At 56.0% G+C, this 24,119-nt stretch overlaps 11 protein-coding genes across 11 annotated transcripts; 8 read left to right on the top strand and 3 right to left on the bottom strand.

The window, feature by feature from the left end:
- Positions 1–397: 397 nt before the first annotated feature.
- On the top strand, positions 398–2,434 carry L226DRAFT_531701 (uncharacterized protein). The gene is made up of 5 exons (XM_067680127.1): positions 398–455; positions 519–1,172; positions 1,510–1,624; positions 1,682–1,753; positions 1,814–2,434. Exons 2-5 carry the CDS (start codon positions 602–604, stop codon positions 2,118–2,120), a joined length of 1,065 nt encoding a protein of 354 aa, XP_067538928.1. The 5' UTR covers positions 398–455; positions 519–601; the 3' UTR covers positions 2,121–2,434.
- Positions 2,435–2,601: 167 nt separating this feature from the next.
- Positions 2,602–3,267, top strand: L226DRAFT_290028 (uncharacterized protein). Its single transcript, XM_067673617.1, has one exon. The coding sequence runs from the start codon at positions 2,659–2,661 to the stop codon at positions 3,028–3,030; it is 372 nt and encodes a 123-aa protein (XP_067538927.1). The 5' UTR covers positions 2,602–2,658; the 3' UTR covers positions 3,031–3,267.
- Positions 3,268–3,280: 13 nt separating this feature from the next.
- On the top strand, positions 3,281–5,427 carry L226DRAFT_520728 (UDP-Glycosyltransferase/glycogen phosphorylase; the record flags this gene model as incomplete). Its single annotated transcript, XM_067678665.1, has 11 exons — positions 3,281–3,329; positions 3,393–3,549; positions 3,608–3,767; positions 3,842–4,030; positions 4,100–4,183; positions 4,245–4,294; positions 4,350–4,596; positions 4,657–4,746; positions 4,803–4,922; positions 4,983–5,053; positions 5,115–5,427. The coding sequence occupies 11 exons, from the start codon at positions 3,281–3,283 to the stop codon at positions 5,425–5,427; spliced, it is 1,530 nt and encodes a 509-aa protein (XP_067538926.1).
- A 225-nt stretch (positions 5,428–5,652) lies between these two features.
- On the top strand, positions 5,653–6,109 carry L226DRAFT_520727 (uncharacterized protein; the record flags this gene model as incomplete). The annotated part of the gene is made up of 3 exons (XM_067678664.1): positions 5,653–5,760; positions 5,806–5,888; positions 5,947–6,109. 3 exons carry the CDS (start codon positions 5,653–5,655, stop codon positions 6,107–6,109), a joined length of 354 nt encoding a protein of 117 aa, XP_067538925.1.
- A 1,264-nt stretch (positions 6,110–7,373) lies between these two features.
- Positions 7,374–9,625, top strand: L226DRAFT_610291 (UDP-Glycosyltransferase/glycogen phosphorylase). The gene is made up of 11 exons (XM_067686143.1): positions 7,374–7,448; positions 7,507–7,663; positions 7,722–7,881; positions 7,955–8,155; positions 8,213–8,296; positions 8,358–8,407; positions 8,463–8,709; positions 8,766–8,855; positions 8,907–9,026; positions 9,086–9,156; positions 9,218–9,625. Exons 1-11 carry the CDS (start codon positions 7,400–7,402, stop codon positions 9,528–9,530), a joined length of 1,542 nt encoding a protein of 513 aa, XP_067538924.1. The 5' UTR covers positions 7,374–7,399; the 3' UTR covers positions 9,531–9,625.
- A 702-nt stretch (positions 9,626–10,327) lies between these two features.
- Positions 10,328–12,427, bottom strand: L226DRAFT_568005 (family S53 protease; the record flags this gene model as incomplete). Its single annotated transcript, XM_067684114.1, has 8 exons — positions 10,328–10,384; positions 10,447–10,888; positions 10,945–11,082; positions 11,135–11,331; positions 11,386–11,496; positions 11,553–11,775; positions 11,842–12,107; positions 12,170–12,427. The coding sequence occupies 8 exons, from the start codon at positions 12,425–12,427 to the stop codon at positions 10,328–10,330; spliced, it is 1,692 nt and encodes a 563-aa protein (XP_067538923.1).
- Positions 12,428–13,435: 1,008 nt separating this feature from the next.
- Positions 13,436–14,531, bottom strand: L226DRAFT_457499 (alpha/beta-hydrolase; the record flags this gene model as incomplete). The annotated part of the gene is made up of 3 exons (XM_067675374.1): positions 13,436–13,702; positions 13,759–14,018; positions 14,084–14,531. The coding sequence occupies 3 exons, from the start codon at positions 14,529–14,531 to the stop codon at positions 13,436–13,438; spliced, it is 975 nt and encodes a 324-aa protein (XP_067538922.1).
- A 121-nt stretch (positions 14,532–14,652) lies between these two features.
- L226DRAFT_289961 (uncharacterized protein) lies at positions 14,653–15,148 on the top strand. The gene has a single exon (XM_067673616.1). It carries the CDS (start codon positions 14,773–14,775, stop codon positions 15,115–15,117), a length of 345 nt encoding a protein of 114 aa, XP_067538921.1. The 5' UTR covers positions 14,653–14,772; the 3' UTR covers positions 15,118–15,148.
- Positions 15,149–15,321: 173 nt separating this feature from the next.
- L226DRAFT_481089 (DUF21-domain-containing protein) lies at positions 15,322–18,467 on the bottom strand. The gene is made up of 6 exons (XM_067676918.1): positions 18,088–18,467; positions 17,860–18,033; positions 17,307–17,403; positions 17,172–17,250; positions 16,192–17,123; positions 15,322–16,131 (listed from the first exon to the last, which is right to left on the bottom strand). Exons 1-6 carry the CDS (start codon positions 18,381–18,383, stop codon positions 15,574–15,576), a joined length of 2,136 nt encoding a protein of 711 aa, XP_067538920.1. The 5' UTR covers positions 18,384–18,467; the 3' UTR covers positions 15,322–15,573.
- A 1,894-nt stretch (positions 18,468–20,361) lies between these two features.
- Positions 20,362–22,746, top strand: L226DRAFT_610287 (uncharacterized protein). The gene is made up of 7 exons (XM_067686142.1): positions 20,362–20,593; positions 20,645–20,731; positions 20,782–20,842; positions 20,892–20,959; positions 21,009–21,062; positions 21,117–21,185; positions 21,245–22,746. The coding sequence occupies exons 1-7, from the start codon at positions 20,548–20,550 to the stop codon at positions 22,576–22,578; spliced, it is 1,719 nt and encodes a 572-aa protein (XP_067538919.1). The 5' UTR covers positions 20,362–20,547; the 3' UTR covers positions 22,579–22,746.
- A 189-nt stretch (positions 22,747–22,935) lies between these two features.
- Positions 22,936–23,595, top strand: L226DRAFT_289929 (uncharacterized protein). Its single transcript, XM_067673615.1, has one exon. It carries the CDS (start codon positions 23,073–23,075, stop codon positions 23,559–23,561), a length of 489 nt encoding a protein of 162 aa, XP_067538918.1. The 5' UTR covers positions 22,936–23,072; the 3' UTR covers positions 23,562–23,595.
- Positions 23,596–24,119: the final 524 nt, after the last annotated feature.

Raw genomic sequence — 24,119 nt, 5'->3', positions numbered from 1 at the left:
ACGCCAGTGTATAGAACGACACCCGAGACACCCAACCTCACTTTGTATGACCTATACGGCGTTATTCGCATGCAGACATGCGGCGATTTTCATGATATCAAAGTCACGATGAATATGCCACAAGAACTACGTCGCGTTTGACAAGTTGTATCTTCGCATACGACCTGCTGAGCCTCTTCTTTCTGCGACGTGTATGCTGTACGAACTGTGAGTTGAAAATTGGTTGGAAAGAGAGATGGTGTAGGAAGCTGGAAGAGTCGAGGGTTTGGGAGACGCCTGTGGCACTGGCAGCCGCCAGGGCGATCGCCAAATGCAGCCAAGCTGCTTGTACTCTTGTTTCCTGCATTCACGTTGAACGTCTGGCCTCTCCGTGCCACTGAATCACCCTGCTCATTACCAAGCCTCTTGTTCAGCAAGCCTGGGCACAAACAAGCACTGACGGCGAGAGACTTCAGGTGAGAACTCAGCCAAGATTCATCTCGCAACCCCAAGCCTCACAATCGCTGCGGCGCGCACAGCTTGACCACACGCACGATCTCTCTTTCCCCGGGCAGGGCCCACAACCCCCGACCATCTCTTCATCATCTTCCCCTTCTCCATCATGCTGCCGCTCGGCCTCACCGTTCTTTCTCTGCTCGCCGCTGTCGCGCCCTCATGGCAACAACCTCAGCTCGCTGACCCCACGACCATTGCGTCTCTCTACTCGCTCACGACCAGCACGTCGATTCCCTTCCCCACAGCCACCCTCTCAAACTCAGATGCCCAATCATTCATTACTTCCGGATGGTCGCTGAGCAAGGGCAAGATTCAACAAGGCGGCGGCAACATCGCCTTCGTTGACGACCCATTCCCCGACAAGCCCGCCTTCACGTCTACCGAGAATATCACTGGACCGGTGCTGCAGGTCAAGTACCCCAAGGGAGCAGTGGGAAGCGAGGCGAGCGGCATGCAGCTGTACTCGCTATGGAACACGTCGGACAGCTCGTCCTTCCAGAGCATGCTCATCTCGTACGAGGTCGCGTTCGACGAGAGCTTCGACTTTGTGAAGGGCGGCAAGCTTCCTGGTCTGCGGGGTGGGCCAGACCCCAACGGGTGCTCGGGAGGTAACGCGGCGAACGGTACCAACTGTTTCAGCACGCGTTTGATGTGGAGGACATCCGCTGCTGGTGAAGGTGCGTCCGCGATCCAATACCATCCCACGGCGTTGTCAGCCATGCCGCACGGCCGTCTCTCCCTATCGCGCTCCGTGTCGGTTTGAAGCATACTGCTTGGATCTTAATTCACTGCTGCTGCATGACCTCTGCTCGTCGGAGCTCGACAACACAGGTCCAAGGCCTTGACTGGATGAAATATGGAGTAAGCGATTGTAGGGCGATGGTCTCGAGCCTGTCGCTTTTACGCCTTGCGCAAGTGACAGCAGGCCGTTGCGTTGCAACCCAGACATCTTGCTTCGGCCACGCTTCTTGCCATTTCACGTTTATATGACTTGTGGCTGACGATCCCGTGCAGTATACGCGTATATCCCCACGCCGAACGACATCTGCTCCAATTCGGATTTCCGCTGCAACTCGGACGGCTTCGGTACGAGCATCGACCGTGGTTCCTTCGCGTTCGTAACTGGCCGGTAAGTTCCACTCAGCTCGCGGTCATGGACGCACGCTAATCTACAGTGTGGATTTAGTTGGAACCGTGTAGCGCTCCTCGTCCGGCTGAATCAGCCCGTGAACACCGTAAACGGCGAAGTCCTTCTCTAGTGCGTATACACTACACTTCGAAGGCTTTCTGTATCCTTATCTCCTACTCCATGTCGCAGCTACAACAACGTCCGAGCTTTGGATGAACAAGCGCTGCAGTACCGTGGTGACTCGAACATCGACATCGGCGGCATGTACTTCTCCACCTTCTTTGGCGGCAGCGACTCCTCATGGGCGCCCCCGTCCGACGTGAATGCGTACTTCCGCAACATCCAGATGTGGGGCAGTTCGTCGCCCTCGAACCTCACTGGGTCTCAAGTCAGCGGTGCAATGCCGTTACGGCCGAGCTTCCAGTACTCGACTGGCGCAGCATGGGGTGCAGCAGCCCTCGGGCTTGTGGGAGCAGTATTCGGCACGATGCTGTAGAGTCATTACATTGCATTGCTGTGCTGGCTGTGTTGTATGGGACGCGTTTATACCACTGTTTGCGCACGGCCGCGGGATGTATGCTATCTCCGTGTGCCTGCTGTCATGGTCGAGGTTGGACATGCTGGACTATTGTTTTCCGTGGACCATGCTATCGCCGCACACCTTCTCTTGCATGTATGTTTATGTATTACCTTCTGATGCGACGACCAGGACATTGCCATCCCCCACATCCATTGTCATCTCCTGGGGCGTCGGGTTGGGCGCTTTCCGAGCACTTTGTCCGCAATGTCAGTGTCCTCTTCGCTTGGATAGAAAGTGTCTTGACGTCACAAGTCGCTTCCTCGTATTCTCGTGGAGTCCAACATTCGTAGACCTACGATCGAGTGAGTCGCGACGACGTAGTATGTATGTAGAGTCCTTCAGTGGCTGTGTTGATGATGGTCGACGCTTGCTTCAAGTGCTTTTCCTTCCTGACCATCACGACGGGTTCAACGTGCAGGCGGCTTCTGGAACCTCTTTCTTCCTGCTTCTTGCTATGAACGATAGCCGCGACTTTTCATCCCGACGACGACGGAAACGGACAAGGCTCGTGATGCTGCCAGTGGTCCACGCAAGCCTTTGCCGTTCGACTCACATGCACGCATATGCCTCAGTCTCCGGTTCATACATCTCCATTTACTCCTCCGAGTCAGCCCGACACAAGTACGACATCTACTTACCTCTCGGTGAGAATCTCGACTCTGTCGGGCTTATCCGCGGCCATCAAAACTACTTCGACGCGGTCAGGTTGCTGACACGGTGGGAACACGGGTGCATAATCTGCGAAAGAATTGCGTCTAACTGCATGCAAAGAAGCTACCGAACGTCAAATGGGGCCCTGGTGCGAGTGTCCCGGAGCCGGGGATGAATTGGCATTATGTGTCAGGTCTCTTGAAGGGTGCTTGCGTACTGCGATGGAGCGCACGCGTTTTACACATCCCTTGGAGGGCCCTGCCGATTGACCGTGCAATCGTAACCCAGTGCGGCAGTTGCCCGTTCGACAGACTTGAGTCTTGGCGGGGTGTGAGATTTCGAGATCGGTGCGGGGTATATAAGAGCCCGCTAGTTCTCGATTATCCGCCAGCTACCTACGCTACCACTCCCTCTACGAACAAACCATGGCTGTTTCACAGAACCACATTGTGACCCATACGACCATGGCTTGGGGTACGTCGTTAGGCTCGGTTCCTTGTTTCAGTCCGGTGTCTAACTACATCGTTCTCATACCAGGTCACGCCCGCCCTCTCGTGCACCTTTCTGCACGCCTGGTGAAGCTCCGCCCAATCAACCTGACCATTTTGACAAGCTCCGTCTTCTATCCACGCATCGTGACCGAGCTCGCCCGCAGCTTCGACCCGGAAGAGGAGGAGTATGCGAAACGCATAAGGTTCGTGCAAGGACACAATGTATCAGCTGGCAATGCTGATGCCCGTGACCGTACGCAGAGTCGTCTCGATCAGCGATGTCGCGTTCTTCAGAAGTGACGAAGGCGACAAGGCCTTCGAGGAAGCATGGAAGGCACTCAACGAGGAGCGCGAGCTGGTGTGCACGCAGACAGGCACAATATTCCCTCCCCTCCCGAAGCCGCAGGCTATCGTTCTGGACGTACGTATAGCACACCTCATATCTACTCGTGTTGTTGCTGACCAATCAACCTTTCGTGCTGTTAATGGCTCCAGTTCTTCGCTGTAGACCCGTTCAACTCCGTACGAGCCATCAGCGGAAGTAGCGTCAAGGTCTATACATGGCTACCCGGCTTGACGTATGCTATGTTCCACCTTTTCGGTCCTGAGAAGCTGGGTGGCAAGGGCAACATCCGCGTCAAGGCTGAAGACATTGCACGCCAAACAGGTCGTCCATTCGAAGAAGTAGTCCACCAGGCGCGTCCTCTGTCCCGTCAAACCTTGCTCTGCCATAACATGATCGTCATACAACAGATAGCGTTCGTTCCTGAAGAAGGGCTCATCGTGCGGATTCCGGGAATGGCGCCAATGTATGCACATGAGTATTTCCCTCAGGAGGTAAGTGCGAAGATCTACCATTGACACATTCGGGGCTGACTATGCTATGCCATCCGAGCAGTTTGATAACCCTCCAGAGGTTGCCACAAAAATCTTCCCCCGCGTTTACGAGTAAATTACCTGTCCTGGTGGTTTTACCAAAGTGATACTGACCCGCCTTCCCTAGGACGCTGGAGTCGGCCGACGGGGCCATCCTCTTCACTCCCGAGTCATACGAGCCTGAAGCGGTGGCTGCCTTCAGGGGATGGTTCGCTGAGACCGGGCGCCCAGCATACGTCTCTGGTCCCCTTCTCCCCGCGGCGTCAAAGAAGACCGCAAAGGAGAGTGAGAAGAAGCTGTCTAAGGAATCAGCTGAGATCCAAGAGTTCCTTGACAACACGCTGAAGACATCCGGAGAGAAAAGCCTCACCTATGTGAATCCTTTAGCGCAACTTCTATACTGAATACAGCACTGACTATCTGGATGGCACTAGTTCTCGTTCGGTTCGATCTTCTGGCCGATGCGTTCACCGGAGAAGCTTTGGGCATTCCTCGATGTCGTCATGGAGCTGAACATTCCCTTCGTGAGTGTTGGCTCCCTTTTTCATGTACTCCAATAGACAGCTCACCGTCCATCTAGATACTCAGCCATGCCTCACCGGTTGCTGTCGTTCCAGATGAGATCAGGGAGAAGGTGAAGGCGTATGGGAAAGGTGTCCTGTCTGCATGGACCCCCCAACAGCTCATTCTTGACCATCCGGTATGAACCACGCTATCCATTTATCGGGGCGCTCCTCACTCAGTTTCGTGTGCGGAATAGGCAACTGGTTGGTTCGTCGCCCATGGTGGCCACAACGGCGTCACGGAAGCCATCTCCGCAGGTGTACCGCAGTGCGTGCTTGGTACCCGTACTATAGGCATAGAGACTAGGCAACTCACGATCACTTTCCAGGATTCTCTGGCCTTTCGGCGGTGACCAGCCACTCAACGCTGTCCACATCGCCGACCAGTTGCAGATAGGCTACGAGTTGATCGAGGTTCGCACTGGACACGGTCTGAAGCCGATCTACCGCAACGGCAGGAAGCCTGAGGGTACTCTCGATGCGGTGAAAGCTGAGGCGCGTGAAGTGCTGGGCAAGGCATTTGGGGAGGACGGCGCAAAGAAGCGCGAGAGGCTGCAGGCCGTCAGTAAGGCCATAAATGGGGAGTGGGAGGATGGTGGCTCGTCCAAAAGGGACATGTTGGCCTTCCTCGACTCTCTTTGAACATTCTTCTCTGTCCGGTACGTGGAATTAAGGGGCATTAGCAGAGCATAGAAGCGAGTTGTAGACATAGACTGCACGGCGGGCATTGACAGGTTTTTGGCCGGGGAAAAGTCGTGGAAAAGGCGCGTTACGACGACGCCTGTCCCTAAATTGGTCACGTGTGGGGAGAAAAGCCATGGAAAAGGTTACATTTTCATCCACTTTTCCTTGGGGGAGAATCTGGCAATGCCCGCCGTGCTGTATCAGATCACCACCACTCATGCACCATACACTGTGATTTCACGTGTCCAATACTCGCATCGACCGTGGTTCCTTCGCCTTCGTCACTGGCCGGTAAGTTCCGCTCAGCTCGCGCCATGGACGTACGCTAACTTACAGTGTGAACTCAGTTGGAACCGTGTGGCGCTCCTCGTCCGGCTGAATCAGCCCGTGAACACTGTGAACGGTGAAGTCCTCCTCTAGTGCGTATACACTGCTCTCGAAATCATTCTGCGTTTAACTTCTCACTCCATGTCGCAGCTACAACAACGTCCGAGCTTTGGATGAACAAGCGCTGCAGTACCGTGGTGACTCGAACATCGACATCGGCGGCATGTACTTTTCCACCTTCTTTGGTGGCAGCGACTCCTCATGGGCGCCCCCGTCCGACGTGAATGCGTACTTCCGCAACATCCAGATGTAGGGCAGTTCGTCGCCCTCGAACCTCACTGGGTCTCAAGTCAGCGGTGCAATGCCGTTACGGCCGAGCTTCCAGTACTCGACTGGCGCAGCATGGGGTGCAGCAGCCCTCGGGCTTGTGGGAGCAGTATTCGGTACGATGCTGTAGAGTCATTACATTGCATTGCTGTGCTGGCTGTGTTGTATGGGACGCGTTTATACCACTGTTTGCGCGCGGGATGTATCCTATTTCCGTGTGCCTGCCGTTGTCGAGGTTGGACGGGCTGGAGTCGCTGGACTACTGTTTTCCGTGGACCATGTTATCGCTGCACACCTTCTCATGCATGTATGGCATGTATGTTTATGTATCACTCTCTAATACGACGACCAGGACGTTGCTATCCCTCCACATCCATTGTCATCTCTCGGGGTGTCGATTGGGCGGTTTCCGAGTACTTTGTCCGTACTGTCCTCTTCGCTTGGATAGAAAGCCCCTTGACATCGCAAGTCGCCTCCTCGTATTCTAGTGAAGAGTCCAAGATTTTCGTAGACCTTCGTAGATCTGTGAGCTCACGCATTGGCAGTATGTACAGTTACCCTCCAGTGGCTGTGTTGATGGTACCCCTGCGTCAACTGCTTTTCCTTCCTGACCATGCAGACGGTTTCTGGAACCTCTTTCTTCCTCAGTCCTGCCGGTGCTTCTTGCCATCAACGATAACCACGATTTCTTATTCCGACGACGACCGGAAACGGAGAAGTCGCGACGCTGCCAATGGTCCAGGCAAGCCTTTGCCGTGAGTGACCATCATATCCTCGTTGCGATGCTCTAACTTACCGGCTCACATACATGATACGCGCATACAGTACGCCTCAATCTCAGGAGTCATATTTCTCAATGTATCCACCCACCCTAGTCGGCCCGATACAAGCACGACATCTACTCTCGCCGTCGGTGAGAAACCTCGACTCTGTCGGGCTCAGGTCGGGCTTATCCGCGGCCATCAAAGCCCTTTCGACACAGTCAGATTGCTGTCAACGGTCAAATTGGCCGCTTGTGCGAGTCGGGGATGAATTGAAATTATGTGTCAGGTCTCTTGTAGGGCTTGCGTGCTGCGATGGAGCGCACGCGTTTTACACGTCCCTTGGAGGGTCCTGCCGATCGACTGTGCAATCGTTTCTCAGTGCGGCAGTTGCCCGTTCGACACAGGACTTGGCGGGGTGTGAGATTTTGAGACTGGTGGGGTGTATATAAGAGCCCGCCGATTCTCGACTATCCGCCAGCGACCTACGCTACCACTCCCTCGACGAACAAACCATGGCTGTTTCGCAGAAGCACATTGTGACCCATACGACCATGGCTTGGGGTATGTCTTCATGCTCAGTTCCGTGTTTCAGTCCGATGTCTTACGTTTTCCATACCAGGTCACGCTCGCCCTCTCGTGCATCTTTCTGCACGCCTGGTGAAGCTCCGCCCAATCAACCTGACGCTCTTAACAACCTCCGCCTACTATCCTCGCATCGTGACCGAGCTGGCCCGCAGCTTCGACCCGGAAGAGGAGGAGTATGCAACACGCATCAGGTTCGTGCAAGGACCCAATCTATCAGCTGGCAATGCTGATGCCCGTGACCGTACGCAGAGTCGTCTCGATCAGCGATGTCGCGTTCTTCAGAAGTGACGAAGGCGACAAGGCCTTCGAGGAAGCATGGAAGGCACTCAACGAGGAGCGCGAGCTGGTGTGCACGCAGACAGGCACAATATTCCCTCCCCTCCCGAAGCCGCAGGCTGTCATTCTGGACGTGCGTATAGTAGCACACAACATATCTACTCATGTTGTTGCTGACCAACCTCTCGTTCCGTTAATGGCTCCAGTTCTTCGCTATTGACCCGTTCAACTCCATAAAAGCCATCAGCGGAAGTAGCGTCAAGGTCTATGCATGGCTCCCTGGCTTGACGTATGCCATATTCCACCTTTTTGGTCCAGAGAAGTTGGGTGGCAAGGGCAACATCCGCGTGAAGGCTGAAGACATGGCACACCAGACCGGGCGTCCATTCGAAGAAGTAGTCCAGGAAGTGCGTCCTCTATCCCGCAAAACACTTGTCTGTCATAACATGATCTTCAAACAATAGCTAGCGTTCGTCCCGCAAGAAGGGCTCGTCGTGCGGATTCCGGGAATGGCGCCAATGTATGCGCATGAGTATTTCCCTCAGGAGGTAAGTGCCAGGATCTACCATTAGCGCAATCGGGGCTGACTATGCTATGCTGTTCGAGCAGTTTGACTTCCCCCCAGACCTTGCCACCAAAATCTTCCCCCGCGTTTACGAGTAAATTACCTGTCCTGGTGGTTTTACCGAAGTGATACTGACCCGCCCTCCTCAGGACGCTGGAGTCGGCCGACGGGGCCATCCTCTTCACTCCCGAATCATACGAGCCTGAAGCGGTGGCTGCCTTCAAGGGATGGTTCACTGAGACCGGGCGCCCAGCACACGTCTCCGGTCCCCTTCTCCCCGCGGCGTCAAAGAAGACCGCAAAGGAGAGTGAGAAGAAGCTGTCTAAGGAATCGGCTGAGATCCAAGAGTTCCTTGACAACACGCTGAAGACATCCGGAGAGAAAAGTCTCATCTATGTGAATCCTTCAGCGCGATTTCTACTGAACACAGCGCTGACTCTGCGTGGCACCAGTGCTCGTTCGGTTCGATCTTCTGGCCGGCGCGTTCACCGGAGAAGCTTTGGGCATTCCTCGATGTCGTCATGGAGCTGAACCACCCCTTCGTGAGTGTTGACTCCCTTTGCATGTGCTTCGACAGCTCACCGTCTGTCTAGATACTCAGCCATGCCTCACCGTTGGCTGTCGTTCCGGATGAGATCAGGGAGAAGGTGAAGGCGTACGGGAAAGGTGTCCTGTCTGCATGGACCCCCCAACAGCTCATTCTAGACCATCCGGTATGAACCACTCTGTCCATTCGTCGGAGCGCTCCTCACTGAGTTCGTGTGCGGAATAGGCAACTGGTTGGTTCGTCGCCCATGGTGGCCACAACGGCGTCACGGAAGCCATCTCCGCAGGTGTACCGCAGTGCGTGCTTGGTACCCGTACTATAGGCATAGAGACTAGGCAACTCACGATCACTTTCCAGGATTCTCTGGCCTTTCGGCGGTGACCAGCCACTCAACGCTGTCCACATCGCCGACCAGTTGCAGATCGGTTACGAGTTGATCGAAGTCCGCACTGGACATGGTCTCGGGCCTATCTATCGCAACGGAAAGAAGCCGGTTGGTACTGTCGATGCGGTGAAGGCTGAAGCGCGTGAAGTGCTGGGCAAGGCATTTGGGGAGGACGGCGCAAAGAAGCGCGAGAGGCTGAAGGCTGTCAGTGACGCGGTGAATGGGGAGTGGGAGGATGGCGGCTCCTCGAAGAGAGACATGTTGGCCTTTCTCGAGTCTCTCTAGACCTTCTCTATCAGATTTTAGAAACCAAGGGGAACAAGCAGGACTTAGAAGCGACTTGTAGCTAGACTGTATCAGACCACCACTCATCATCAGCTATTCATATTCTGCATCGAAGGGCGCTGCAATTCAACGTCCGGCATTATGTCTGAGTAGTTCCTCCTTGGTTGGAGTGTGAAATTCAGCACCTCGTTGATTCTAGAAGCCATAATGCAACTGCATCTGCACGGCATCCAGGGCTCGGGCCGCTTCCCGGTCACAGTAACTATGGTAGCCATTTCTGCAGGGGTACCACAGTGCGTGTCTTATATGTAGCCATTTGGTAGCCATAGCCATTGACGAGTTCACATTTAGTTAACAGGATTTCAATCCATAGCCTATTTGCAGCTGGTCGGCGATGTGGACGGCACCGCGGGATGATGGAGGCCCCGCAAGGAGGGGCATGTTGGCATTCCTAATGGATCATGTTGCATCACAGCATGGCACTTGTGCTGCCCATGCACCATATTTTAGAGGGTCGTAGACCTTCCGCAGTGGGAAGAGGGGGGTGGGCATCGACGCGCTCAAGGATGACATACCCCGATAAAGCATCATGAATGCAGATAATGGCGCCCGAGAGAGCGCGAAGGGACAGGTGAAGAGAGATCCGAACGTTCGTGGAGAGCTTGTACTCGCTTGTTTCTTCGCTAGCATACTGCATCGCAACCGTCTTCATCACACTCGTGAAGTCGTCAAACTACGTGATACATATTTGATTTGAGGGAAGACCGTGTAATAGATTCCATGACAATCTCCCCAGCTCAAAGACCAACCGCAGTCCTGAGCTTGGCGAAGTTGGGGGTACCGAGACCGGTGACCTAGTGGCCGAACAAGGCGGTGAGCCATCTGCCGATCAGGTACTGCAGAAAGAAAGACTCACTGGGTCCCAACCGGCGCGGGCCGGGAAGCCGTTCGTGTTGCAGCCAGGATTGCTACCGGTCGTGACGTCGTTGAGGGCCGACGCACCAGTCGAGTAGAGGAAGGGGTTGAGGAAGCCAAGTGGCGGCTTGCCGGCAGCAGCAAGCTCATCGTTGAGCAACGCGATGACGCTCGCGAAGATGGGCGACGAGCAGCTGGTACCGTCAACGAGACCGAACTGGTTGCTGAGCACGATCTCGACGTTCTCGCCCTGGGCAGAGATATCGGGGAAAGCGCGACCTGTGCGGGTGAACTTCCCGGAGTTGGTGTTACCGAGCGCGGTGAGGTAGGTCGAGACGGCGCTGGCCTGGTAAGAGGGCTGCGAGAAAATAGCAGAGAAACCGCCCGAGGAGAAGGAGGCGGCGGTCTCGGTGATGCCAGTGGTGGCGCCGACGGAGGTCAAGCTGAAGAGAATGATCAATCAGTAGAGCTTGTGGTGGTCTATCAAATGCACACTTACAAGGGGCATCCAGATGGGAAGGTCGGGATGAACGTCGTGCAGCGCTGGCTCTGCGAGCCAGAGACACCGCCATCACCAGAGGCGAATAGGATGGAAGTGCCACGGGCACCGAGCTGCATGTACGCATTGCAGAGAGAGCTGAAGATTCACGTTAAGAGCGTTTCGGAGGTGCGTTAAAACAGGGACTCACTTCGCAATCGAGGTTGGGAGGTCAGGCTCGTCGAAACCGTAACTGGTCGTGAGGACCTGGGGAGGGTTGGACTCGGCAATGAGGGCCTGAATCTCATCGAGGAAGCCGTTCACGCCATCGCGGTTGTTGTCACCAACAGAGATGAAGACATTTGGTACACCGCTCGCAACGCCGACGGTGTACTGGATGTCGAGGTTCTGTAGCAAAGCCGTCAGCGATCACCACTGAGGGTGAATATGGAACATCCATACAGCCTCAATACCGGCATCGTTGATGTTCTGGCTGTTCTGGCCGCCATCGAGGGTCACCAGACTGAAGGTAGTGGTCGAGGAAAGATCCGGACGAAGACGGCCCAGGAACGTCTATGCTCGTCTGCGATCAGGTCATAGTTGCAAGTGAGTGTGCCTGGAGCACATACCCTGAGATCAGCTTGGTTCGCGAATTGGTCGATGAACCCGCTGACGCCGAGTTGATTGGTCTTGACAGTCGCCAGGGTAGTCGGGATGCCGTAGAGTGCCTGCAAGCACGCAGGAGTGACAGTGGATGCGCACGACGCCGGGACAGCATCCGACGTAAGGTTGACTGCGGGCTTGATCTTCGGGGGTGTCACGAACTTCGGGCCATTGAAAGGCTTGGCAAACCTGTAGACAGTAGATATGAGTTAGATGCGGCGGGCGCTCGGGGTTATTCCACGCCAGGTTACGTACACCGTAGTGGGGTGGACGAAGTCAAGCTGCCCCTTGAGGTCGGCCGGGATGGAGTACGTGAGTGTCCGGATGGACGTCGTCCCGGAGTCAATGTGAGTGAACTCCGAGAAGTCAGCGTCGAGCAGCTCGTTCGCCTTGCTAACGGGGATCGAGAAGCTCAGCCAGTCGCCGGCCGGGGACGCCTTCGTGGCTTCGATGTCATTCTCTTTGAGCCAAGCCATCACAGCGTCGACAGACTCCTGCTTCGGCGCCACGAAGCTCTCTACCTATGAACGCAGGAAGTAGTCAGTATCTCCGACTTCGCAAGGATGAAGCGGCTACACCGTACCTTCTCCTTGGTGAGGTGCTGGCCGTAGAGGGCATTGCCAGGCGTGCTGACGTCCATGAGAGCCTTCTCGAGGCCTGCGATGTCGCTGTTGACAAGAGCGACGCGGAGGTTGAGCATGGTGTCGGGCGACGCGGGGCCCTTCAGCGCGAACGCATTCGGGACTTGGGCGCGAGTCTCGTGCACCTGCATGCTGCGGGCGACGGGTTTTCCGTACGCCACGATGGCAAAGCAAGCGACCAGCAGAGTTGAGGAGAACATGGCGGGTAGACACCGAGAGTCCGAGGCGACTGCGGGCTGGCGGCTTGTGAGAGAGAGGTATCATGGCGAGGTGGTTTTATAGTGCTGCGTACTCGGGAGGTGTTGTGTAGAGCTTCTCTACGGAAGTCAGGAGGCCCGGCGATAACACAGAGGACATGGAAGGAAATAGCAGTTGCGCCGTAGGTTAGGCGCAGGACACGCGGCGTGCTCGACTCTGCCTGCGAAGATCAAGCTACTGCGTCGCGGGACATATGTCGGGTTATCCGGTATGGCAAAGTGAGACCGCCGGAGTCGGGGTGGTGCCAATTTTGAATGCGTGGAGGGAGCAGGATGGTAAGAGATTCTCATCGAGGCCTTGGTGTGAGAGCGGTTCATGCGGTGGAGAGAAAACGACGTCGACTTGCTGTTCTCTCTGCGAAAGATCCGAGGCAATCCGCGAGCAATTTGTCAGACGAATGCTATGTCTGGAAGAGATAAGACTGAACTTACATCGACACCCTGCTGCTGGATTGGAAGCTCTCTGCAAACCGCGAAGTAGGTGAGTCACAAGACCGACTGAAGCGTACCTTATCGCGTGAGCGAGTCCGAATGGCAGAAGCATGACCATGGGAACAACTTTCTCCGCACAGATCTCAAAGAAGAATCAGCTTGTAGAAGCGTCTTCGACATTCACTCTGTTAGAAGTCCCGCAAATGGTACAGGACCCGTGTGCACACGTTCGCTGCTGCGCGTTCATACTAACGATAGCAGCCAGTGAGCTGTAGAGCCTGTTGTGCAGCATCGACGAACCACTACGCCTCGCAAAGCCATAGTCAACGGCGGTCAGACAACGGCGTACCGCGAGCCTGCCGAAGTCGGTAACCGTGCCCGTCCAGTTTTGGCAAGTCATCGAGAAGGCTCTGCGTCGTACGCATGGTCGACGGCACCCCGTGTCTTCGATCTATAACGCTTATTGCAACGAGGATCATGGTTTAGTTTGATATGACTGCCACATGTCATGCGACACTGTCAAACAGGACAGAACCTATTCGCCATGGAAATGTTCTGGAAGTACGGCCCCCTATGGTTGTCGATATTGAAATCGAGCAAGTTGTTGCCCGGAGCGCAGTTCTGGTTTTCCTGGCCAGGGCAACGCTGCGCGGTCGCGATGATTCCGCTGGGATCCACTGCAGTGATGTGGATCTCGTTGCTCGGATGCTGGAAATCGGCGAACTGGGGCGGGACTTGGGTGACCGGGTCATGCTGGTTCGTGACGTGCGTGAACGACGAGCCGAGCTGTCAAGAAGGCGATAAGATGCCATGGCCATGCAGGTCGCTGGGAAAGTACGCACCGTCGAGTCTACAAGGTCTGCCCAGGCCTGGTTTCCGACCCGGGGTAAGCCGAAGACTGTTGTGGTGACTGCTATGCTCGGATCGAGCTTCATCCTCAGCATCATCCCATCAATGCTCGCAATTGCTGCTCCGAGACTGTGGCCGGTGACCAGCACCTTCTTCGCGCCGGTGGACTTCAGCGCGGATTGCACGGTGGACAAGACGAGGTCCGCCGTCCTCTCTTGCGTGTCGGCGAACCCATCGTGCATCTTGACATCTTCTGCAAGTCATGATCAATCGTGAGCGACCCGTGACCATGTCAATCATCGGGGACGGCGGGCTTACTGTTCGCCTTCGGCAAGACTGTAGTGTTCGCATCAACTTGGAAGAAGTTGAGGTCGTTGAGGTCCGAGAGCAGGTTGGCCGGTTCCGTGCCCTGATGCGCGACGACGATCGTCTCCGTGTCGACGTCATGCGCAACGAAGAAGTTCGGCACCCGTTTGTCGTCACCACCGGCGACGAGGATCTTGACGTTCGGGAGCGCGTCGCACTGCTCGCCGCAGGTCATGTTCACAACCGAAGGCGACGAGCAGTACACCACGCGGGCGAACAGCGCAGGGCGCACGAGCGTGTTCGTGATCTCATCCTGCGAAAAAGGGACCGTGTCCGCATCGGTGGTCTTTCCATCCGTGTTGATGTTGATCTCGCCGAGGTCAATGCCAAATAAAGGCGTGGGAGCGGCGGATACGAGCTTGCACGCTGCGAGGAGGAGGACGGCGGAGAGCACGTGCATGGTGGGAGGCCGGGGAGTCGTGAATCGGAGTCGGGCGTAATGGGATGGTTGAGAGTGATCGTGAAGCCTCTTGTGCTCGTGAGGAAAAGGCCCGCCAGGGGATGAGGAACGAAAGGCCGACCAGGGCCAGCAGGGAAGGAAGAACAACAGTCAAACGAGCGCGGCTCGGTCGTAGGAGTCGTCAGGGCCAGAAGAAATAGACGAGAGCTCGACGATCTGCATGCCGATATTTATATAGCTCATGCTGTTTCCGCCAAGAGACCGACGCGGGGAACAGAGGGTGCATCAAGAGGCTTCTGCACAGCGAGGAGACATGATGCCAGACATTCACCTGTGCAGGACTCAGCATGCGCGTGTCGATCAGTTCTTGACCCGCGGCCGGCCTGTAAGAAAGCAGAGCGGTCACTGGTCGCCTGTGGTAGCCAGAACAGGGAAGATGCGCATCGCATACCATCAATGCAGGGGATGTGGTGTTGTCAGCCTGATGGCCGTCGCAATCTTGTCGACAGCTGCTACAATGGAGCCAACTCGAGGGTCAAGAGTTCTTCCAAAGCATATTTTGGCAATCCCGAAGCAGGCCCAGTAAGTTATAGCTACAGGTGGTGAGGCGAAGGCAAGGTTAAGAAGAAGAATGGTTTTGATGTCCAGCTCTCGCCGCAAGCGCTCATTGAGACATCATGATTACATCAGCACATACTAACAACCCAGCGCTTGCCAGCTGCAGTGGCAACACAAGCACCGACCATGTGTAGCTTGCAGTACGTAGTACTTAGATCCTACATAGCTAGGTCTCTGGCAGTGGTATCAATATTCGTCCATGCAAAACGGTCAGATACGGCATGGAGCAACTGAAAACTGTACACAGGCACCTGCGAGGGTATATACCTAAAACATCGCGTCAAGCATGGCTATACGACACAAACGTAACCGTGACAGGGACATGATCCAGAAAGGCATTACAAAAAGTCGTATATAGACCGTCTATCAGCCGTCAAAAGCTCGTCGCCACCCCACCCAATACTCGTACAAGGAGACCCCCCACTCACTCTTTCGCATAATTTGCGTTGGGGTCATCCGCAGGCTTGTCAGGCGCACCTTTCTTGTCCTCGGGCGGTGCTATACGCGGGCCAGTCTCCTCATCCTGCGCGCCCACATCCTCCCCCTCTCCCTTCTTCTCCCCCTCTTCCTCCGAGACGGGGACGTCGATCGTCGCTGCGCGTTTCGCCCCAAACACCTTTCCCATCAACCCGATCTTCTTCCCGGCGGAGCCCTCCGACATCGTGGGGGTCAACGGGGCAGGCGAGGTGCTCAAGCTCGTGGCCTGGAGCATCGGGGACGTGGGAACAGTCTGTGCCCCGCGAGGAATGGGTTCCGACGCGGCGTCGTAGCGCGTAGTGGGGGCAGGGCTCGGGTCGCCGCCCATACGGCCGCGGCGGCGAGCGAGGAAACGTTTCGCCTCGGGAGAGATGTGCGGCGCGAGGTGGCCCTGGCCCTCGGGGTCAAACTCGTCGTAGATCTCCTCGCCGATAAGCTCCTCAACGACATCCTCGAGCGTGATGATACCGAGCGGCATGATGTACGGGTCCATAGATTGCACGAACTGGGAGGAGGAGCGTGTCAACACGACGTTAGGGTGATGCAAGGGCGAGAGGGTACTCACATCGTCAGCTTGCTGCAAACCGAGGACAGCATCGTCAGGAAGACTCTGCTCGCGACCGATACTAAGCGCCTTGGCAATACCGGTCGAGATCGCGCCTTGACGTTGGGTCTCCTTCTGGAGGTCGCCCATCTCAACATCGTCCTTGCCTTCAGCGTCCTTGGACTTGCGCTTCTTGTTCTTCTTGCCCCAGCGATGATGCTTCTTCTTGCCGTCGGGTTTATCGCCGCGAAGGGTGGCTTCGCGGTCGCTGGCGCTGGCGCTAGCCGCCGCCTCCGAACCACTTTCGTCAGAGTCGGAATCAGAGTCGGAGGAGTCGCCCATGCCGACGCGGTCCTTGAGACGCTGCGTAAGACCCTTCTTGACCTCCTGCTGGACACTCTTCGCTTTCTCAACCGAGAAACGGCCGACGATAGCCATGTGACTGCGACCCTCCTGGAACTTGTCGAGAATGCTCAAAATCGGCTCGTTGGACGGCACACAGGGGATGGAGTTGAGTGGGATGCTGCTGAGTGGCGTCGCGTCCTTTGGATCGAGGAGTAGGAGCTGCTTGACCAGGAGAACGCCGATAATCTTCTTGACCTTCTGGACACGATCGGGCAGAGGAGCTGCTCCAGTAATGGACGCGGGTTTCGTAGGAGTCACCACGCCGGTGGGAAGCTGGAGGGGAAGCTGGGCCTTCGCGACGACGGGCACTTCGACCTCCTCGTACACAGGAACGCGGGAGTGACCGGTATCACCTATGCGCTTCATTGTTTCGAAGTCAAGTTTCGTGTTGATATTTAGCATGAAAGTCTTGTCGAGAGGAGTCATTGCCTGGCGGACAACCTTTTCCTGAAGGTCGAGGGTCGCGCCGATGATGGTAATCGTGTCCCTCTGCAGATCACCACCGAGCTCACCGGCCGTCGAGTGCAAAGCGATCAGTTCCTTCAGCTCTATGATGAGGTGAGTAACTAGTCAACCACCCAACTGCGCGCACTTACCCGCTCTACGGTACATGATACCATGATGGGGACCAAGAATGAACTCCATCAGCTTTGCGACTGGCCAAGAGACGATACCCTGGGTGGGAGATGTGAGCAACGACGTCACCAGATGATGATGCTGAATCAACTCACGATGCACAATATCAGGAGACGAACGAACCACGCCATATGAGCACCAATGGCCAAGCCATGTCTGGTACACAGCGACTGGGGAATGATTTCCGAGAATCTAAACTCTCTATCAGTAACAGCAACAGCAACAAAGACGACCAGAACGTGATAAGCGCGACGCCTGCAACTATCCCGTATGACGCGAGTGACATCACCGAGTGACGCAGGGTGGATCTTCGTCCGGCTCAAGAAGGTATCGGGATTGCATAGAAATGCGATATGACATAGCCGGGGCCCAGTCGACACTGAGCGGGCGTGATTTCAAGTCAGACTGCCGCGTGCACTCGATGAAGCGGGGTATGACTTGAGCGGGGTGGCAGGCATGCGGTCACAGAAGGACCGCGTATTAACCCGAAATGAAACCCCCATCCAAAAGATGGAGCGCACACACGATGGGAAGCCCCGAATATGTCGTCGAAGACGCGTTTAGGGTCTGTTCCCGACGACATACCCGGGCGACACCGATGTGACCAGAAACGGAGGAAGGTGGATACGTAGGAGGCAGTGTACTTACATGACGATGAGCACGGTACTGATGACGACGCTCACGACGCCTCCACCCAGGACTGGTTCAGAGATGATGGGTAACGTCTCGTTGACAACCATGTTGGCAAGGAGGAGGGAGATGAGGAGAAGGTGGCCATTCTTGCGGATAGGAATGATCTTCTCGGCGTACTTGCGCTGCTTTCTGTTGGGGGACTCTTTGAGTCTTCGCGCGCGACTAGAGCGTGAAAGCACTCACGGTGTACCACTGATGCTCAAGACGTGTAGCTGCGTCTCGTCCAAGCTCATGTAACCAAGGGTCAAGCCAGCGAAGAGGCCAGAGAGCAGGACGAGCACGGGAATGAGACATGCAAACACGATGAACTTCGCGTCGTGCGGCTCATCCTCCCTCTTCACGAACGAATGGACGTGTTCCGCTGCGCCCTGGCGCGAGAAGCCGGTGAGCTTGCCCAGCCCATGTGTGGCGAGAGTGAGCAACGAGTAAGTTAGACGTGGATAGCGGTTGGCTGCATAATTTGTGGGAGTTGGAACCATATACTTGAGCAAAGCGACTTGGGGTATGTTCCGGGAACGACCAAGAGAGACCAAGAGTTTGAGGTGGTGGAAGAGAGCGAACTCGAACTCGCGCCGGGTATAAGCCAAGCAGGCGCCAAGCAGCCAAAGGTCTTGGCACATGACGCACACGACGCCCGCCCCTCCCCGTCGGATCCGGCATCTCGGCATTCTCCCGCACCCCGAACGTCGCATTTCCCAACCTTGAAGTTAAAACTTATCTTCAACTCCCTCCGATAACCAGTCTCTTCTCTACCGTCGCTGGTCCGCTCGAGGCCTGAATCTCGCCTACGCATAGATTGCTACTGGTTCTACAATTCTTCACGCATAGTCGCGAGCGCCGTAATCGATGACTCCAACAGGAAGAGTTACATAGCCGTTGCTGTGCTCAGCAAATCGTTGCACAGCAATCTCGGTGTACTTCCGGGTGCCAGTGTCTTTGAAGATGACTCCAGTCTCCATGAGCTATTACGCGTCCGCAGTTATTCATGGAGTCTAGATTTCCATTCGGCGCTGCGGTACGCCCGTGGCTCGGGGGATGTCTACTCATTCAGCTCGATCGTGCACCGTTCATGCCCTACGCTTGCACCTGTCTGCACCTATGCATGCATCCGGACAACTCCACTTCCAGCACGCGTTGCAGATTCATGAAAGAGGGACCTCTTAATAAGCGATGTTGACATCGTGCCCCCCCATAGTCCCATAGCATACTTACCCGGGTCACCACCCCTCCTCGCGAGACGACACCAAGCTGATCTGTACGTATTCTGTTACGATAGATCCATCATCATGTGCCTTACGACAATGTGTATCCGCAAGGCAGGGATATCCTTGAAAAGCTCGAACGCAGTGCGAATATGGTTGCAAACACGGAGAGAAGGTCCGACTTTGACCGGGAAGCCCGCGCTCGCCGGGTGTGTACCAGCTCCGTTGCTTTAGACTGGGGAAAGCAAAAGCAATCGCTCCTGGTAGATGAGAGGACAATTGGTATGTGTATACTAGCTTCGAGTGTATGTCCACATCTTGACTTTCACGCTGTCTAGCCAGTCAGCAGATGCGATTTGCCGCGAAAGAGCAGGTCGGTGAGTCCCGAAACCCGTGTTTGCGCATTGTGTTGAAGCATGCGGAGATATGAGTGTGTGAGTGTGTGAGAGACAGAAGAGACTTGTACGATATCATGACCACCGAGCCCCCCGATCGTCACGAGAGACTGAAGTATACAGCGACACGGAGAACATTCGCCTGCGCATGCGATTGCAACACCGGAGGGAATGTGGAGGAATTCATCAGCTGCAACGCGACGGTGGAAAACCCCGTCCATGAGATTTGATGCAGAGTAGATGAGGTGAGTTAAAGATACGGCGGGACGCGTCTTAACAGGTTCCCCAAAATTGCCTCACCTGTACTGAAGTTCTATACACAGGTGGTCGATCAAACTTTATCTTCACGAGCGACCGGTACCGGTGACGTATGCGCGTCTTATGGTTAAGCTCACATCAGAGCCGTCGTATGCAGGGGAGTGGTGTGCATTTGAAGCGAACGGGCCTTACAACCACCTCCTCTACTCCTATTGCACCCACATGCATTGAGCCAGACACGTTGGTGGCTCGAGGCAGATGAGCGCACGCTGTCGCTCAACCTTTCATAAGTACGCCGGCGTGACGGGACGTGTCGAGTATGTGACGCTCCGTGTCTGTCGCGTTCCCAGCGTCTCCCCGGCATGCGGACCCGGCCACCAGTCCACCGAATACGACCTGCAGCGATCCAGGCCGCGAAGTACGGACGAGCTCACCTGCGCCATAGGATATGCACGTCGCGCCCGTAAGGACCACTGTCAACGCTCACGCCTCATGCACAGGGGAGGCTCTGCACTGGCCAGTCGCAACCGTCCTCCCATGTCAACACGGCTGATTTGGTATGACAACATCCTGACAGAATTCCCCCGCTGCTCCCTCAAATAGCACGGGAGGCTCTTTGCCACCTCCTCCGGCACGGTTGTTCTTCGCAGGCATTGACTGAGTCAGTCGCCCCCGTTCGTTCGACTCTCTCAGCTCCCTGGCGGGCCTTTTTCTCTTCTTTTCCTTCTGGGTTGGCTTGTTTATAGCTTCGGGTCTTTCGTTTCAACTTCGTTCGTTACGTTACAGAGATGGATTGGTGGTCTTTGTTTCGGAAGGTTCGGAAGGTCATCTTCGGTGCGTGGTTCTTGCATCGCCGCGTCAACCTACTGACCTCCTCGTCTTTAGCATTCATTACAGTGATTAGCTTGATTTGGGCTATCGTTTTATCGGTCTACTTGTCCAAGCAATGGAACGATTTCACCATTTTCCAACGTGAGTCATGCATATCCACCCTATCCGGGGGCCTACAAGCCTGCCCTTAGGTTCTATCGTCCTTTCCCTCATTGGGGTAAACGGGGTCACGGCTCTCTTGCTCTACCTTATGTGAGTACCATTCTCTGCCCTGATAACCATGGCCTGACGCATATGACAGGATCATCGTAGTATTCCGCATGTGGATGGAACTCTTGCGTATGATTTTTCTTCTCGCGATACACGTCGGTCAGTACTTGCAGGCATGATGAGAGAGCCGATCTGATGCCCTTCGCAGGGACCGCCGTGCCATTCACCCTCTACGGAGTCCGGTTCTCTTGCAAAATATTTGGTGAGCGGACCTGCGTATATATGACTACTAATTCGTTGATCACCCACCCACCAGATACCCAGCGCACCTGCAAGATCGTCGATATCTCCTTCCTTGCTACAGCATGGTCGATCACCGGCCTCCGTGAGTAACACTCTCATGATCATTAGCAGTTTGCTCACTTACATTGTGACTTCGTCCAGTTCTCGGTTATACTGTATATCTTTGCATAATGTCCCGAGTCCCCAAACCCTTCCCGCTCATTACTCCCAACGACCTGATCACAGGCAGCACGTCCTCCGCCGGCCGCAAATCCTCCATGTCCTCCATCAATTCCAACACCGGACTTCTGGCCAGCAACAGCGCCCGCCCATCGAGCACCGCGTCCGTCCCTTCTGCATACTCGCAAGACTCCGCAAGTGGCCGGACCGTCCCGAAGAGGATGTTCGTCGCGAACAACGGCAGCGGTATACCTTCCCAGCCTGAAGACGCCCTCGCTCGCATGCGCAGAGCACAGCAGGTCCGCCGGGGTCAGTCGTACGGGGCTATGGGCAGCCCACAGCACTCCCGGGTGCCTGTCCCACAGTCCCGTTTTTCCGGTTCCACCATGGCGAGCAACCGCTCTCCGGAGCCGCCTTCGCCTTGGGGTCGGGCTGTCTCCCCCGCGCAGTCGTCCATGATGTCGACACACAGCAGGCAGAGCTCCTCCGCGGCCACCATCGCTCCCCAGAGGCAGATGCGGAACGTCCCCCATGCACCCCCGGGCCCGCTCCTGCTCAACCCGAACCCGTTCATGGAGCCCCTCTCGCGTCATGGCACCCCAGAGACGGCCCTGTCCGGGCTTAGCTACAGCTCTGCCCCGGGGAACCTCAACCTCGGACACATGGCGGCGGCGTACAGTCCCTTCAGCCAGCCGTACGGAGGTTACCTGGGACCGTACTCGATGTCCGCAGGTGTCCCGCCCCAGCTGCAGCCTGGCGCGCGTCCCGGAATACCACAAGCCCACCCGTACACGAGTATGCCCCCATACATGGCGTCACTCGGCCCGCATGTGAGCTACTCTGCGTCCCCAGTCGGCGGCCCCGCGCGCATGCACAACGCGACCCCGAGCAACGCTTCCATCCACTCCATGGCACCGAGCGTGCACTTCACTAACGAGTACGGCCACTCCGTCCACGGCCCCGGCCACACCACCGGCACTGCTAGCGATAATACGAACATGCGCCTCCCGCCTAACGCGCACATGCGCATGACGAGCGACCCCGTCTGGAGACCATACAGCGCCGGGGCGCGCCTCGGCAACGGGCCGTACGACAATGTTGAGCTCCCGAATCCATACAACCGCGGCGCGGAGATCCGGCGGTACGCCAGTAACCCGCACGTCCGAAGCGGGAGCCATGACGGGTACGAGTATGCGTATGCGTATGCCAGGAGCCAGGGTGGGCGAGTGCATGAAGGAGGGATCGCGCGGGGATTCGCTGCGGTGAATGATCCGCGGTGGCGGGAGATGGTGATGAGGGCGGCTGCGACGCCGTGAATGCTGACATGCGCAGGTGCTGGTGGTGGTCAGTTCGTGGGCATTCAGAGGTAGTCCATATATGTTATTGACCTGTATACGTATAGTGTCGGACAGATAGATAGAAGGCATGGTGACAGACGATGGACATTGAGGCCTAGTGAGGACCTAATATCGTTGCGAGTAGCTGCTTGTAAAGATCATCAGAGTATCACCCAGAAGCTGATAATCACGAGTACTTGCGTCGCGAAGGTCAAGCATAATGGCGTTGAGCTGTCAGAGGGGCTCGTGGTCGTGATAGCAAACTCATGCCATACTTACCGAAAACTGTTTGTCGTTCAGTATAGTCTGACGTCATCACGGTACGACGATGATTCGACATACAGTATGCAGCAGGCTGTGCTGGTGGTGTGCATGACTGGTAAGATGACTTCCAGGCATATGCCCAACTTCCGGGGTGTTCGGGACTACGCACCACGTCGAACTCAAACTACAGCAACGGCGCTGGATCATGGATGCCGGTATGCTCTGACGGCATCGATGTCGTACGACCACCACATGTGGTCCGGCAGGATGTTGCACATATGAGGCTAGGTCTGCAGAAGTGCGGGGCCCCACAGTGCGAGAAGCGACTAAGATGCGGCGGCAACCTACGGAGGCAAATGAAGCGCAGATATGCCGCAGTATCGAGGTCTCGAGATCCGATGGCGTTGCCGCATGAAACGCGTCATATGCATGAACACGTATTGCACGCACTTCCACGGAGGAGCAGACCGTTCTGTTCCAAGCAGTTGGCTGCTAGAGCCAGAGAGACAGAACCTTCACGAGAGGCGCAGCACCACTCCCATCTCGGCGACTCATCACAGGAATCGGAGAGCACTCAACATAACCGTTCATCGTACAGATTCCGTGCAGCCGATTTCGCGAGCTTGACCGACGCGAGCCAAGGCAACCAATATGGTACGCGGGTGGAAACGGGCCCGTTGAGGGCGAAGCCTTCTTAGAAGCACGTTCATACAAAGGTCCCTGGCCACGCGAAGGGGGAGATGACGCTATCTGCGTCAAGAAGCTCAGTGAGACGATACTTTCCGAGATCGCACTGCCTAAGAGAGCGACGGACTCACATTCATAGTAAGCGCATTGTCGTAACCTTGTCGCAGCGCCTCGCAACTGCGTTTGCGCCCTGAGATCCTGGGCATCTGTGACGGTCGCACACCCCGCCTCGTCCGCCCCACGGGGGTTCGTCGCGGGGCTCACTCCGCCGCTGCTGGGGCGACGAGGCGTGGCTGCTGTGTCTGGTCACTGGCCTGGGTCCGTGCACGCCCCGGGGAGCATGCTTCACGAACCGGACGTCGCGCGTGGGAGCTTGTGCGGGATGCGTTCGTAATTTGGGATTGTGCGATACGCACAGGGGTCAGGAGACGGAAGTCAATGGTACACGCCGCGCAGCGTGGCAGGGCCAAGATCCGTGGAGGAGAGCATATGTACGTGGGGGCACGGGGAACGTTGAACTTGGGTTCGTCGAGATTTCGTTGCAGTCCCGATCGCAACCGAGTCCGATG

This window comes from Lentinus tigrinus (assembly GCF_003813185.1).
Source record: "Lentinus tigrinus ALCF2SS1-7 unplaced genomic scaffold L226scaffold_5, whole genome shotgun sequence".
Lineage (NCBI taxonomy): Eukaryota > Fungi > Basidiomycota > Agaricomycetes > Polyporales > Polyporaceae > Lentinus > Lentinus tigrinus.
This window is presented reverse-complemented; position numbering and strand designations above follow the sequence as displayed.